Source organism: Arachis ipaensis, chromosome B8 (assembly GCF_059453495.1).
Source record: "Arachis ipaensis isolate K30076 ecotype BB chromosome B8, ASM5945349v1, whole genome shotgun sequence".
NCBI classification, from domain to species: domain Eukaryota; kingdom Viridiplantae; phylum Streptophyta; class Magnoliopsida; order Fabales; family Fabaceae; genus Arachis; species Arachis ipaensis.
Window position 1 is genome coordinate 87,095,270 of NC_142443.1, and position 15,653 is coordinate 87,110,922.

Consider the following 15,653-nt stretch of genomic DNA (forward strand, 5'->3'; position numbering starts at 1 on the left):
AGAGAACGAAAAGAAAGTTACCCAATCTGAGCAACAAGATGAACCGTCAGTTGTCCAAACTCAAACAATCCCCGGCAACGGCGCCAAAAACTTGGTGCAGTTGCCGGATCAAAAGGGAATCTGGCACTGATGTTACCGGACCAAAAGCTTGCCGAAAACTCAAACAATCCCTGGCAACGGCGCCAAAAACTTGGTGCACGAAATTGTGATGTCCAGGCTCGAACAATCCCTGGTAATGGCTCCAAAGCTTGGTGCTTTGATCTTAATTCATAATTGTCACAACTTCGATACAACTAACCAGCAAGTGCACTGGGTCGTCCAAGTAATACCTTACGTGAGTAAGGGTCGAATCCCACGGAGATTGTTGGTATGAAGCAAGCTATGGTCACCTTGTAAATCTCAGTCAGGCAGATATAAAGTGATAATGTTGTTTTCGAATATTATATAATAAAATAGGGATAGAGATACTTATGTAAATCATTGGTAGGAATTTCAGATAAGCGAATGGAGATGCTTTTCGTTCCTCTGAACCTCTGCTTTCCTGCTATCTTCATCCAATCAGTCTTACTCCTTTCCATAGCTGGCTTTATGTGATACATCACCATTGTCAACGGCTACTTTCGGTCATCTCTCGGGAAAATGATCCAATGCCCTGTCACGGCACGGCTAATCGTCTGGAGGCATCACCTTTGTCAATGGCTTCATCTTATCCTCTCAGTGAATAATATGCTCACGCACCCTGTCACGGCACGGCTATTCATCTGTCGGTTCTCGATCATGCTGGAATAGGATTTACTATCCTTTTGCGTCTGTCACTAACGCCCTGCAATCGCGAGTTCAGAGCTCGTCACAGTCATTCAATCATTGAATCCTACTCGGAATACCACAGACAAGGTTTAGACTTTCCGGATTCTCTTGAATGCCGCTATCATTCTAGCTTACGCCACGAAGATTCTGGTTAGGAGATCTAAGAGATATTCATTCTAGCTTACTTCATGTAGAACGGAAGTGTTTGTCAGGCACGCGTTCATAAGGGAGAAGGATGATGAGCGTCACACATAATCATCACCTTCATCACGTTCTTGGGTGCGAATGGATATCTTAGAAGCGAAATAAGAAGAATTGAATAGAAAACAGTAGTACTTTGCATTAATCTTTGAGGAACAGCAGAGCTCCACACCTTAATCTATGGAGTGTAGAAACTCTACCGTATGAAAATACATAAGTGAAGGTCCAGGCATGGCCGAGATGGCCAGCCCCCTAAAGCGTGATCAATAGTCTCCTAAGATGAACAATGGATTAAAACTGAGACCAAAGATTCCTAATACAATAGTAAGAGGTCCTATTTATAATAAACTAGCTACTAGGGTTTACATGAGTAAGTAATTGATGCATAAATCCACTTTCTGGGCCCACTTGGTGTGTGTTTGGGCTGAGCCTGAATGTTGCACATGCAGAGGCCATTTGTGGAGTTGAACGCCAGTTTCTGTGCCAGTTTGGGCGTTCAACTCTGGTTTTGGATCCTTTTCTGGCGCTGGACGCCAGATTTGGGCAGAAGGCTGGCGTTGAACGCCAGTTTACGTCATCAATTCTTGGCCAAAGTATGGACTCTTATATATTGCTGGAAAGCCCTAGATGTCTACTTTCCAACGCAATTAGAAGCGCGCCATTTCGAGTTCTGTAGCTCCAGAAAATCCACTTTGAGTGCAGGGAGGTCAGAATCCAACAGCATCAGCAGTCCTTTTTCAACCTCTGAATCTGATTTCTACTCAAGTCCCTCAATTTCAGCCAGAAAATACCTGAAATCACAGAAAAACACACAAACTCATAGTAAAGTCCAGAAATGTGAATTTAACATAAAAACTAATGAAAACATCCCTAAAAGTAACTAGATCCTACTAAAAACATACTGAAAACAATGCCAAAAAGCGTATAAATTATCCGCTCATCAATAACCGAGTATTTAAACCTTGGGTCGTCTTCTCAAGGAATTGCAGGGAGGTATGTTCTTATTATTGGTTATGAGTTTGTAAATTGGGGTTCTGGAGTTTGGGCAATGCGCACAGGTATATTTTCAAGCAATAAAAATAAATAAATAACTGTAAAATAAACTCTTGGCAAGGTATGAGAACTGGAATTCCTATCCTAGTTATCCTTTATCAAGTGTGAAGAGAATTGGGTTTTAATCCCACTTGGTCAGCCTTTATTAAACAAAGGAATGTTAAGTGGACTGATTAGCTTGATTCTCAAGTCCTAGTCAACTCCTGTAGAGAGACTAGTGTTAGAGCAATCCTAGCTAAAGCAAAATCTACCAATTTCAATCACTTGCTGATTTTGATAACTCAAGTACTACCAATCACTTGACCAAAGCCAAAAGGGAGAAAAATATCTAAATTAAATTAAAAGCATCAATATAAGCAAAGCAATCTTAAATCTGAAAATACCTCGAATTGCATTAACAAAAGAAATTAAATCTGGCATAGATGTTTATAAATTAAATTGAGAAAATAAATAAAAATAAAGAACCTGGGATTGAGAGTCACTCCTAAAACTAAGAGAAATCCTAAATCCTAATCCTAAGAGAGAGGAGAGAACCTCTCTCTCTAAAAACTACATCTAAATCTTAAAATTATAAATGTGAGAGCCTTCTCATAAATGGATGTATTTCCCTACTTTATAACCTCTAATATGTGTTTTCTGGGCCGCAAACTGGGTCAAAAACAGTCCAGAATTCGCTGGTTTCGAATTTTGCCACGCTGGTTTTTCGTCATTGCGACGCGGCCGCATGAATTACGCGGTCGCGTCGTCTAATTCAGGGGAACTATAGCATATTATATATCAAATCGAAGCCCCGGACGTTAGCTTTCCAACGCAACTGAAACCGCGTCGTTTGGACCTCTGTAGCTAAAGTTATAGTCGTTTGAGTGCAAAGAGGTCAGGCTGGACAACTTAGCAACTTCTTCATCTTCTTGTATTCCTTCCACTTTTGCATGCTTCCTTTCCATCCTCCAAGTCATTCCTGCCCTATAATATCTGAAAACACTTAACACACATATCAAGACATCTAATGGTGATAAGAGAGGATTAATAATAAGCAAATATAAGATCAAAGAAGCATGTTTTCAATCAGAGCACAAAATTAGGAAGGCAAATGTAAAACCATGCAAATAGTATGAATAAATGGGTAAAGAGTAGATAAAAAGCACTCAATTGAGCACAAGATAAACCATAAAATAGTGGTTTATCAAATCCACTTTAGTTTGGATAAGAATCACCGGACTAAGCATATGTTATTATAGTGAGAAGGCTATCTTAAACATAGCGAGAGCGGTGGGAAAGCCGATTAAGGTTGATTTACAACCAAGTTAGCTGAGCGTGGAAAATATGCAAGAGCGTGCATCCAAATCTATCTCGGCCAACCTGTGATACGCAAGATTCTGGTTGATGGCTTTGAATACGCCATAGAATATGAGAACCTGCATCTCATTTGCGAAAAATGCAATTGCTTTGGGCATGTGACCCGGGATTGTGAGAAGACAAAGGGGGAGGAAGAGACTCTACCGGTGGAAAAGACCGCCGCACCGGCACGGAAGGAACCGGATAGGAAAGAAGGCAAGCCATCAGTAACCACCACGGTTAATCCGGCGGAGAAAATGGTGCACCAGAAATTTGAATTTGAAAATGCAGAAGTCAAGGCTGCGTTGAATGTGGAACAAGCAGATCTTGTGCAGGGAACGTTGCATGAGATTTCGGAAGATATTAATACACCTATTGATGAGGAATGGACTACGGTTACTAAAAAAGGGAAAGCTAAGATAGGTTCAAAAAATGGCCTTATTCTAAGAAGGCCCAATGTTGATATGAAACCAACACGGGTGGGTAAGGGACCATTATTAGTTAAGAGAGAGGTCAAAAATCCTGCTCCAACAGACATGACAACACGCACAGAGAAACCTTCCTTTCTCGAGAGCTCTTTGAGAGTGAGCAAAGGGAGTGCAGCACCTGTTTTCTCGACACCGAGCATTAACTCGAACCACAAGAGAAGGAGACCTCCCTCTCTGCAAAGTTCACCAACCGAGCATGTCGGGGAAGACAAGCAAGATGAGACCAACCAGGAAGGACGTGCTGTTCTGGAGGGAACTGCCAAGGTGGGAGACAGAGGACCCTCGATGTGAGAGGTGGGAGTCGCCGTTCCATCATCAAGCTGGGTTTTTATGGTTAGTGATTTTATGAACTTGATCAGTTGGAACGTGAGAGGAGCATCAAACAATATGGCTCGAGTTCACTACAAAGAATTGGTAAGAAGATTTAATCCTGCCTATATTATTCTTGTAGAGACACATGTTGCGTTTAGTTCTATGAAATTTTTTTGGGAAAGCTTGGGTTTTCTTCCGATTGGAATAGTGGAAGCTAGTGGGCATAAAGGGGGTATATGGTTTTTGTCATTTGATGTTAAAGCTAAATATAAAGTGATTGCTACCATAGAACAATGTCTTACTATAGAAATTGCCAGCGGAGGTAGGAGTTGGGTTTGTAGTGCTGTTTACGGTAGTCCTCAGCTTGCGACCCGAGGGGAGCTGTGGAATCATCTCTTAGCTCTTGGAGCTTCTGTTCAGGTTCCTTGGCTTGTCACTGGAGATTTTAATGAAATTTTGAGTTCTCAAGAGGTGAAAGGGGGCCTCTACAATGCTAATCGTAGCAATTACTTTTCTAATGTGCTGGATGCTTGTAATTTGTTTGATCTGGCAACAGTGGGCAAAAAGTTTACATGGTTCAGGAGGGTCCAGGGTAACAGGGAAGTGGCTAAGAAATTGGACAGAGCGTGTAGTAACAGTAGCTGGCGGTTCATGTTTCCCGAAGCTTTCACAAAGGTGCTGAGTCGATTGCATTCGGATCATTGCCCTTTGCTTATTCGATGCTTGGGAGCTCCATCCAAAAACAATGGAAGGCCGTTCAGATTCCAGGCTGCATGGGCCACTCACCCTTCCTATAAAGGTGTTATTCACCAAGTTTGCAATGGTACTTGCACCCACCTTCACGGCAAGCTTCGGAGAGTCCAACAGGCTTCACAAGAGTTCAATTCTCGTGTTTTTGGAAACATTTTTGTCAAGAAAAGAAATATTGAAAGCAAGCTCGATGATTTGCAAAGAAGATTGGAAACTAGTGACGAGGGTGCTCTTAAAGAGGAGGAATGTAGGTATAGGGAGGAATATAACTTGGTCCTAGCCCAAGAGGCAATGCTCTGGTTTGAAAAGTCCCGGGAGCAATGGGTAAGATTTGGTGACAGAAATACGAAGTTTTTTCATATGCAGGCCATTATTAGACGAAAAGCAAACAAAATTCATGGGCTCTTGTGAGTGATAGGTCCTGGTCCTGTGATTCAGAACTTTTCCAGAAGGAGGCGTTAGCATATTATATAACTCTCTTTTGTTCCACTGAACCAGTGGAGGTGGACTGTCTGGGAGATTTCCTAAAGCCCTCTCTTAGCCGTGAGGCTTGTGAGAATCTCTTAAAGCCAGTCATGTTGTTGGAAGTTAAAGCAGCAGTGGATAGTATGAGTCCTTTCAAAGCCCCGGGACCAGATGGGTTTCAAGCGTACTTCTTCAAAGAATTTTGGGATGTGGTTGGGCAGGATGTGTGGGATTTAGCTCGAAAGGTTTTTCAGGGGGAGGCGATCAATCCAGCTATGTTGGAAACGCTTCTTGTGCTTATCTCAAAGGTTGACATTCCAAGCAAATGAAGGATTTTCGACCGATCAGTCTTTGCAACGTCCTATACAAGATTGTAACTAAGGTACTAGTAAGCTGCGTTAGACCTTACTAAGCAGACTTTATCAGTCCGAACCAGGGAGGGTTTATTCCTGGAAGAGGAACTCCTGATAATATTATTGTGGCAAAAGAAGTACTTCATTTCTTGAAGAAAACTAAGTCAAAGAAGGGTGCTATGGCTTTCAAGATAGATTTAGAGAAGGCTTATGACAGGGTCGACTGGAAGTTCTTAGAATATACTTTGGAAAACTTCGGCTTTCCTAGCTCTATTATAAATCTCATTATGAGGTGTATTCAAGCATCCTCTCTTTCGATTCTGTGGAATGAGAACAGGTTAGAAGGTTTCCAACCTAGAAGAGGGCTTCGGCAGGGGGATCCCATGTCGCCATACCTTTTCGTCCTTTGTATGGAGATGCTAGCTTGCTTTATTTCACACCAAGTTCAGTTAGGGGTATGGGACCCGATTGCTGTCTCGCGGAGAGGGCTGAGAATTTCACATCTAATATTTGCTGATGATCTCCTCCTGTTCTGTAAAGCTAGTAAAACCCAGGTTCAACAAGTCATGCACTCTTTGAACTTGTTCTGCAAGGCCTCTGGCCTGAAAGTGAACTTAGATAAGTCGAAAGCTATTTGCTAAAAAAATGTGACTAATAGATGAAGGGAGGTGCTGGCTGGTGTGTCCTCAATTCGTTTTGCTCATGACTTGGGTAGGTATTTGGGGGTTAATCTCAATCACTCGCGAGCCTCTAGAACAACTTGCTTAGAGTCGGTGGAGAAAATTAGAAGTAGATTGTCTAACTGAAAGGACGTCTCCTGAATAGGGTTGGCAGATTTTGTCTTATAAAGTCCGTGGCATCTTCCCTCCCTATCTACCAGATGCAAGTTGAGCTCTTTCCCAATAAGGTTAGTTCCAAGATTGACTCTATCCTACGTAATTTCTTATGGAAAGGTAAAATGGATGAGCGGGTCTTGAATTTAGTGAAGTGGAGTACAATGGTAACTCCCAAAAGATATGGGGGTCTAGGTATTCGGGATACTCACAGTATTAATATGGCTCTTCTGGGTAAATTGGTTTGGCAGATCTTTCATGAAAGAAACAAGCTTTGGGTGCGCATTATGCTTGCGAAATATATGCGAGGAAATAAGTATTTGGAGCTAGTTTTCCCTATGCATGCTTTGGAAATCTGGCGCACCATCACAAAAGTTGCTAGGAGATTAAAAGAGGATTTTGTATGGTGTACAGGCCCTCTAACTCAATCCTTTTGGTATCATCCCTGGAGGCCTTCAGGAGCTCTTGCTCAGGAAGTTCCCTTTGTGCATATCTTGGATACACTTCTCTCTCTTGGAGATGTATGGTTTGAGGGTGGCTGACACTTGGAGGGGCTTTATACGGTTCTATCAGAGTCTTTGAAACTAGATATTACTTCTCACCAGCCATCTCTGCTGGAAGCGACTAATCCAAACTGGTATTGGGGATCGAATGACACTATGGTTTACACCACTCGGAGTGGCTATGAGTGGCTGCTGGAGCAGAAAGTTCAGTGGGATGCGAATGAGTCCTGGTTATGGCTATGGCGGCTAAATATCCCAGAGAAGGTTAAGGGACTAATTTGGCTTTGTTTACATAATGCTATTCCCACTGCCAGCTTTCGTAGCAGCAGAACCTTGACTATCACAGATATATGTCCCAGATGCAATGAAGCGCCAGAAACTGTAGAACATTGCCTCAGATTTTGTATTAATGTTTAGCCTATTTAGAAACGTCTAGAGGTGGGAATGAGTATAAGGGATGCCTTTTTGGAGTTCCGAGCCTAGCTTCGGGGTAATCTTAGAGCAACGGAAGCTATCTTTGCAGTAGGACTCTGGTGGATCTGGAGAGATAGAAATAATGATATTTTCAATCCAAATGATAGTTGGAGCATGGAGAAGGTCCTCTATAATGATTATGGTATTGTTAAGTGTACTAATCAGGTTTCCTCCCTTCCTTCCTTGATTGATTCCTGGTGTCCCCCTCCCTTACATGTTGCGAAACTTAATTGTGACGCAAGCCTCTTTGAGCAACAGCATCTTGCTGGTTTTGGGTGCGTCCTTAGGAATGATTCTAGTAAGTGGCTGTCAGGCTGCTCGGCAAGCATTCCAACAGGTTCAATCACTTGGTGTGAGCTTTATGCCATTTGGAGGGGTCTGTGTTTGGCCTGGGATTGTGGAAATAATGAGATTATTTGTGAAACAGATTGCTTAGAGGCTTATCTTTTAATCACCAAAGGATTTGCGGGGGGTGCGAAGGGATTATAATGATCTTCTTCTGGAGATTGCTGAGATGATGCAACGGAATTGGGTAGTTCATGTGCACTTGATCCAGAGAACAGCGAATACAGCTGCTGATCTTTTAACTAGGACAGCGGCACGGCATAGTCTCCCTTATATAGAATATATTGTTCCTAGTCTTGTTGTTCAAGAGATAATTAGGAAGGAGATGTCCTCTCCAACTTAATTGCTCTTGGGGTTTTCTTTCTCAGTCACAAAAAAAAGAGTCCCAATCTACTAAAAACCTGCTTAAAGCCCTTGCTAACTTAAGTATTAGAGTCTCTTGCAGCTACCACCCCCACGTCCTCACAAGAAACTCCAACGGCGGCACCTCGGCACCAATACAAGTCAGACGCCGCCCCAGTAGGAGTCTGAACCTCACGTTCAAGTCCAAATCACCGTTTCAGATAACTCCCAGAACGTTGGCGTTATTGTCGGGGACTTGGAGCTCAACCCTTGATAAATGGTGGACAATCAATACGAAGATGGTCACACGGCGTCAGAGTCGGAACCAAAGCACCACCATGATGACCTGACGCTGGCATTACCTCCACCTCGAGAAAGAACGAATGCCCCCTACGGGGAAGGAATGTCGGAAAACCCTCAACCACAATGAATCCATTCAGAGGTTCACCCACCCGAGGACGAAGAACTACCCCATCCAACAGAAATACTAGGGTTTGTTCATGGCCACTGTGGGCAACTAGAACAATTTGAATTGGAAGCTGAAAGATAACGAGAAGCTAAACGGAAATTGCGAAGGGAAGTACCACGACGAAAAGAGCTGGAGGAAAAGCTCTTAAGGTTGGAGGCCAACCTCCGAAGACGGAGCAATCGGGCAAATCGGGATAAAATTCTTCTGGGAGAAGAAGATCTATTCGTTGAAGAGATCATGCGAACTAGGGTTCCTAGAAATGTTAAAACTCCCGACTTGGATCTCTACGATGGAATGACCGACCCAAGCACCACCTCAGTAATTTCAAGAGTCGGATGTACCTAATTGATGTCTCTGATACGAGTCGTTGCAAATTCTTTCCGACAACTTTGACCAATGCCACGATGAAGTGATTTGATAACTTACCTCCCAGGTCGGTAACTTGCTTTGATGACCTAGCTAGGAAGTTCCTTACTAGATTTTCAATTCAGAAAGATTAAGTGAAGGACGCTCCAAGTTTGCTAGGGGTTAAACAGGAAGTCGGAGAGACCCTCCGAGACTACATGGAGAGGTTCAACAAAGCTTACTTGGAAACAGAAAACTTGTCTATTGAAGCAGTAATAATGGGATTAGTTAATAGCTTTAAAGAAGGGTCGTTCTCTCAATCCATATCCAAGCGAAACCCGATCTTCTTGTACAAAGTACAAGAGCGGACAGAGAAGTACATCAACATGGAAAAAAATTTCCGACTTAGAGAGCCTCTCGCGAGGCCCTGCCTACCCTACCCACCTCAGGAAAAGGAGAAAGAAGCTAAGAAAAAAGAAGAGTAAAACTCCGAAAAACCTTGAAGGTATCGTAATTACACCTCACTTCGAGTCTCTCTTGTAGACGTCTACAGGGAGATATGCCACATTGAGAAGCTTCCACTTCTTCATCTAATTAAACACAAAAAGGAAAAAAGCCGAACAGAATACTGTGAGTACCACAAGCTTTACGGACATTCTACTAATAATTTCTTTGATTTAAAGAACGTCATTAAAAATTTGGCCAGTGAAGGTCAACTAGAAAGTTACTTGGCTGAAAGGTCAGATGATCAAAGAAAAAGAAAAAGAGATGAATAAATAACAGAACTTCTTACCAACCATCTTGTTCACCACAGAAGATGCTCAAGGAATAACACCTGGCTATGACGACCTAATGGTAATAATAATAATTTTTGCCAATGAAAATCTCCATAGAACTCTGGTAGATCAAGGGAGTTCGGCGGGCATATTGTTTAAACCTGCCTTTGACAAGCTCAGATTAGAAGAAAAGGATTTAAAGGCGTACCCCGACAACCTCTTTGAGCTGGGGGATACGCCGATAACCTCTTGGATTTATCTCCCTGTACACCACCTTTGGAAAGGGTACAAAGTCAAGGACGTTAAGCATTGACTATATTGTGGTTGACATCACATCGGCATACAATGTCCTAATAGGTCGGACCACTTTAAACCGACTAGCAACAGTTGTCTCTACACTTCACTTGTGCATGAAGTTTTCTATTGCAGAAGGAATCACCACCGTAACAGGAAATCAAAAGCTAGAATGAAAATGTTACAATGAAAGTCTTAATCTAAAAGGCATCCCAGGAGGAAAAGAAGTCAACACTATCGAGCTTGGTGGCTTTGGAACTCGGGAAGAACTATGCCCCCAACCTAGAGAAAAGATGGAAGAAGTGCAAATTAGAGATCATCCTGAAAAGACAACGAATATAGGGGCTAACCTGGAAGAATGACTGAAAGCACAACTCATTGCACTCCTACGAGGAAACTCCGACCTCTTTGCTTGGAAAGTCTCTGACATGCCTGGTATAGATCCCGACTTGATATCTCATAAGCTCGCCGTTTACTCGAGTTCGAGACCTATTCAGAAAAAATGTTGGAAACTCGGGCCCGAAAGGCCACAGGTTGTGGAAAAACAGATGCAAGCATTGTTGGAAGCTGGATTCATAAGAGAGGTAAAATATCCATTATGGCTGGTTAACATGGTTCTGGTAAAGAAACAGAATGGAAAGTGGAGGATGTGTGTCGACTATACCGACCTCATCAAGGCTTGTCCTAAAGATCCATACCCCTCCTGAGCATCTATGCACGCAGCCTCAGGTTATCAGTACTTGTCCTTCATGGACGCATACTCTGGATACAATAAAATTCCGATATATAAGCTAGACCAAGAAAATACCTTTTTCATTACTCCTAAGGCTAACTACTGTTATATAGTAATGCTTTTTGGGTTAAAAATGCCGGAGCCACATACCAGCGAGTGATGAACAAAGTGTTTCCCCCCACCCACCCCACTTAGGAAAGATCATGGAAGTATATGTGCACAACATGCTCGTTAAAACTAAAGACGACTTAGCCCTCTTGTATGACCTCTCCGAGGTATTTTTCACAATAAGTAAGCATGAAATGAGACTAAACCCCTCAAAATGCACCTCCGTAGTAGAAGCCAAGAAGTTCTTAGGCTTCATGCTCACTCAAAGAGGCATAGAGACCAACTCGGACAAGTGCACGACCATACTGGAGATGAAGAGCCCGACTTGTCTTAAAGAAGTCTAACAACTAAATGGAAGGTTGGCAGCACTATCCAGGTTCTTAGCAGTGTTAGTGATAAAGTCCTTACCATTATACTTAATACTAAAAAAAGGGAGTCAATTTGAATGGACCCAGAAATGCGAACAAGCCTTTCAAGATTTTCAAGTATTTCTGGGCCAATCCCCGGTACTCACCTAACCTATTGCGAGAGAAGAGCTCGCCCTTTACTTAGAAGTGGCGAGCCAATCTATAGTTTCTGCCCAGATCTGAGAAGATGAGAACGAGCAGCAATCAATATACTTTTTTGGCAAAGCCATACAAGGAGAAGAGTTAAACTATCATAAGATAGGAAAGTTTTTATATGCTTTTATCCTCACATTCTGAAGGCTCTGACCCTACTCCCAGACTCACACCATAGAGGTCTGAACTAATCAACCCATGAAACATATTCTACAAAAAATGAACCTAGCAGGAAGGATGCTACAATGGGCTGTGGAACTGTCTGAGTTCGATTTGAAATATGAAGCTCGGACAACTCAAGTCACAATATCTCACCGACTTCGTAGCTGAATACATTGAAAGTCAGGGAATCCCTACAACTTGGGCCTGTATGTAGATGGATCATCCAATAAAGCCGACAATGGAGTAGGTGTCATCTTGGAAAATGAGCAAGGAACTCGAATAGAGCTCTTCATAAAGTTCAAGTTTCCTGCTTCTAATAGCCAAGCGAAATATGAGGCCTTGCTTGCTGGCTTGAAACTGGCTAAAGAAGTGGGGGCAAAAATATTGATGGTATTTAGCGACTCCCAAGTGGTTACTTCACAAGTTAATGGCACTTATCAAGCCAAAGATCCCAATATGAAAATGTATCTAAAAGAAGCACAAGAACAACAATCATTGTTCTCAGAAAGGGATGTTCGACATATAACTCGGGAATCGAATGCCCGAGAAGATTGTAAGAACCGGAGTTTTCACATAAAACCGCTTTAATAAAATAATAATTTTAACAGCTCGAAATAGATTCAAAAATATAGAAATTATATTTTGAAACTAAAAAAGTGAAATTTGAATTCAATGAATTTTTCTGAGTTGGAAGATGTATCTTTTGCGAAAGATTTTTTGTAAAAATGTGTACCGGTGCTTAAGCCGGAAGTACTGGCTCTAGTCTGTCCGGTACCGTGTTTTAAGAAAAATAAGATTTTTAAAATTTAATTTATTGTTTTGAAATGACAAAAATAATCTAGAATGTAAAACCAGGTACTAATTCTAAAGGTTTTGGCCCAAAGTGGGTTAAACGGACTAAAAATGCTAACGAATTGGACCGGGTCCAAACCAGACCCAACATATATATGATCATTAAATGAGCATTTCAGCTCATTTTCACCCCAACCAAGAGAAAGGGGCACTGGTAAGCGGAAGAGAGGAGAAGAGGGTTTCACTATTCACCTCCTCCTTCAAAGCTCTATAACTTTTGATCTGGAGCTCCAATTGACGAGCTGTTTGTGGTCACGCGTCGCTCTTGCCGAGCCCGTCATTTCTAACTAAGTTTTGTTGGTAAGAAACTCTTTGTCTAGCTCCATTTTTCTGCCCTAGCCAAAAATTCAAAAATGGCTTTGGATTTTTGAGTTTCTTTGTGTTTTTGTTTGTTTATGGGTGATCTAGCATTGGAATATTATTGGGTTTTACCCCTAATCTCGGTTGGTAAGGTAAGTTTTCACTAAACCCTTATGTTTAGTTATTTTTGTGAACCCTCGGTTTGATGTTGGTATGTTATATGATGTTAGATTGATGTTTGGTGTTTGTTGGAGTGAGCTTGATGGTTTTGGAGTTTGGAGTTTGAGTTACGTGGGAATCAGACAAGGTATAGTTTCGGTTTCTTTTATGTAATATGTAATATTTCTGGAAACTTAGGCTAGTAGACCTTAGGATATGATTGAATTGATGTTAATTGTTGGTTGTTATTGATTATTGTGGTTGATGATGATTGTTGAGAATTATTGTTGTTAATGAGGGGTGTTGATATTGTTGATAAATGACGTGGATTAGGAATTTTGATGATGATGAATTGATGCTTGGATTAATAATTGTTGAACGATTTGATAAATTGGGATATTAAGGTTTGGATGTTGTATAGTTGTTTGAGGATGGGATTTAGGAACTTTGATGTGATTTAGGTTGAATTTAGATGTTGATGAATAATGATTTCAATGGTGTGGAATAGTGTAATTGGGATGTTATCAATGGTTGAGTTTGAGAAATAAATGGTATAAAATTTTGTGTTGTTTTGGTAGTAGTTGGGTTGTGAGTAGTTTGGTTTTGAATTGAGAGTTTTGGTGAAATTGAGTTTTTAAGGTTTTTGGTAAAAGTGGGTTTTAGGCCAACTTTGGTGGATCATATCTTGAGCTATAGTTTTTGAAATTTATTAAATTTTGTATCAAATTAAAGATAATTCAAAGAGCTTTGAAACGGTATAGATTTCGTGAAAATTGGAATTTTGTAGAAAAAAATATGATCGTTGGAAGTTGGTGACAAAAATTTGATTTCTGTGAGTTGCAGAATTTGTGATTTTTGGTTTGTGTGCACACGCACACTGTTGTGTGCGTGCTCTTAATAGTGGCTATGTTTTGACTTGTGCGTACGCACATCCTGTGAGTTTTAGAAAACGTGCGTACGCACACACTGGTGTGCACGCACATAGGAATATGCCTACTGTTGAGAGCATTCGCACACTCTGGTGCATACACACACTCTGTGAAATTTGCAAGTTGTACGTTCACACAACATCATGCGTATGCACAAGCTGGGAAAACTATTATGGGCGTGCGTGCACAAAACCCTATGTGTACGCACACTGCCCTATTTTTCAATGAAAACCTTGTTTTAACTTTCTTACCTTCTTGGCAAGCTTGCAAACTTCTATAATACTTGTTTAAAACCTTTTTACCAGTTTAGGGTCTTGAATCAAGGGAGAAAACAATAAAGGGATAACAATGGAATTTTTAGTTATGAGTTTAGAGCCGGTGACATAGGTTTTTGGAAGGTCCGTGTAAATCCTAGCTTGAATGTGTGAAGGCTGAGTTGTGAAGTATAAGGTTGAAGAGATTTTTGAGAAATGGGGGTGCTTATGATGAGTTTGAAAAGTTGGAAATCGGTGATGGTTATGATGATTTGAAAACTTAGAAAGGAATGATAAAATTATTGGATTATATGGGAGTGTGCGGAGACTATATCTCCGGCGTGGTAGTCTTTTTGCTACATAAATGTGCGGAGCCTATATCTCTAACGTGGGAGTCTTTCTGCTGAATGAGTATGCCCAACACCATATCTTTGGAATGATTTATGATGAGGCAGTTGTTATTGTTTCCTTCCTTGCTGCATGAGTGTGCAGAGCCTATATCTCTGGCGTAGTAGACTTCCTGTTGCATGAGCATGCGGAGCCTATATTCTGGCGTGGCAGATTTTTCTGCTGCATGAGTGTGTAGAGCCTATATATCTGGGCATGGCAGGAAGGCTACATCTGGGAGGATGTGTCGGGTTGGCATTTATGGACCGACAAGTAATATCATGAGCCAATAGAAAAGGCATTCATCATATGCATCTTCTACCTGGTTGTGTACTTTGCTTAATTTCTGTTATGCCTAAATGAATCACATGTTTACTTGCTAATTGTTCTATTTGCTGTACATGTACTTTGCTTGTGCTTTACTTGTATGCATTACTTGTGTTTTCTTCTGGGATTCAGGAGGCTCGGTAGGCGGTGGTGATGGGATCGCATGGAGGTTAGGCTAGCGAAGGCTGTGGGACAGCAGTGCTATGTTAGTTAGAAATCCCTTAAGATAGAATATCCTGTTTATGGTTTTAAGTTATTTATTTATTCTAAGCTTGAATATCTGTATCGGTGTGAAGTTTTAGGATTCTCTTTGGCGTCTCAGAACCATACATCTTATATATCGGACACTGTTACCATACTGAGAACTTCCGGTTCTCATACCATATTATGATATTTTTTATTATTTTGTTATAGTACTTTCTCTCACCTTTTTATTTTAGACTTTATGGCCTTAGAGGCTTGATTTGAGAGATAAGTTGTATAAGCTATGTTAAACTTCAGAACTTTGTTATATTCAGTTTGACTAGCTGGCTTAAACTCCGCAAACTGTGACTAGTCCTCTTTTTGGTATTTCACACTTATATATATATATATATATATATATATATATATATATCTTGTTTACTTAAATTATTACCTTGTTTACAATTGGTAAATCTCCTAATTGTCACTCAATTCAGACATTATTGACATCACGGTCACCTTCATTGCTCAAATCCAAGCCAAGAATATGAAAA

The 15,653-nt window shown here is 41.1% G+C and overlaps 1 protein-coding gene across 1 annotated transcript; it reads left to right on the forward strand.

Annotated features, from left to right (window-relative positions):
- Positions 1 to 4,271: 4,271 nt before the first annotated feature.
- Positions 4,272 to 6,405, forward strand: LOC148548720 (uncharacterized). The gene is made up of 3 exons (XM_088495652.1): positions 4,272 to 5,245; positions 5,365 to 5,656; positions 5,848 to 6,405. Exons 1-3 carry the CDS (start codon positions 4,272 to 4,274, stop codon positions 6,403 to 6,405), a joined length of 1,824 nt encoding a protein of 607 aa, XP_088351778.1.
- The last annotated feature ends 9,248 nt before the right edge of the window (positions 6,406 to 15,653 follow it).

What these genes read in the sequence shown, in the direction of transcription:
- LOC148548720 (XM_088495652.1), top strand. Translation starts at nt 4,272, where the DNA reads ATGGCTCGAGTTCACTACAAAGAATTGGTAAGAAGATTTAATCCTGCC. An exon ending in GCCCAAGAGGCAATGCTCTG is followed by an intron (nt 5,246 to 5,364) that starts GTTTGAAAAGTC and finishes TGTGAGTGATAG; the next exon opens with GTCCTGGTCCTGTGATTCAG. An exon ending in TGTGGGATTTAGCTCGAAAG is followed by an intron (nt 5,657 to 5,847) that starts GTTTTTCAGGGG and finishes AGTCCGAACCAG; the next exon opens with GGAGGGTTTATTCCTGGAAG.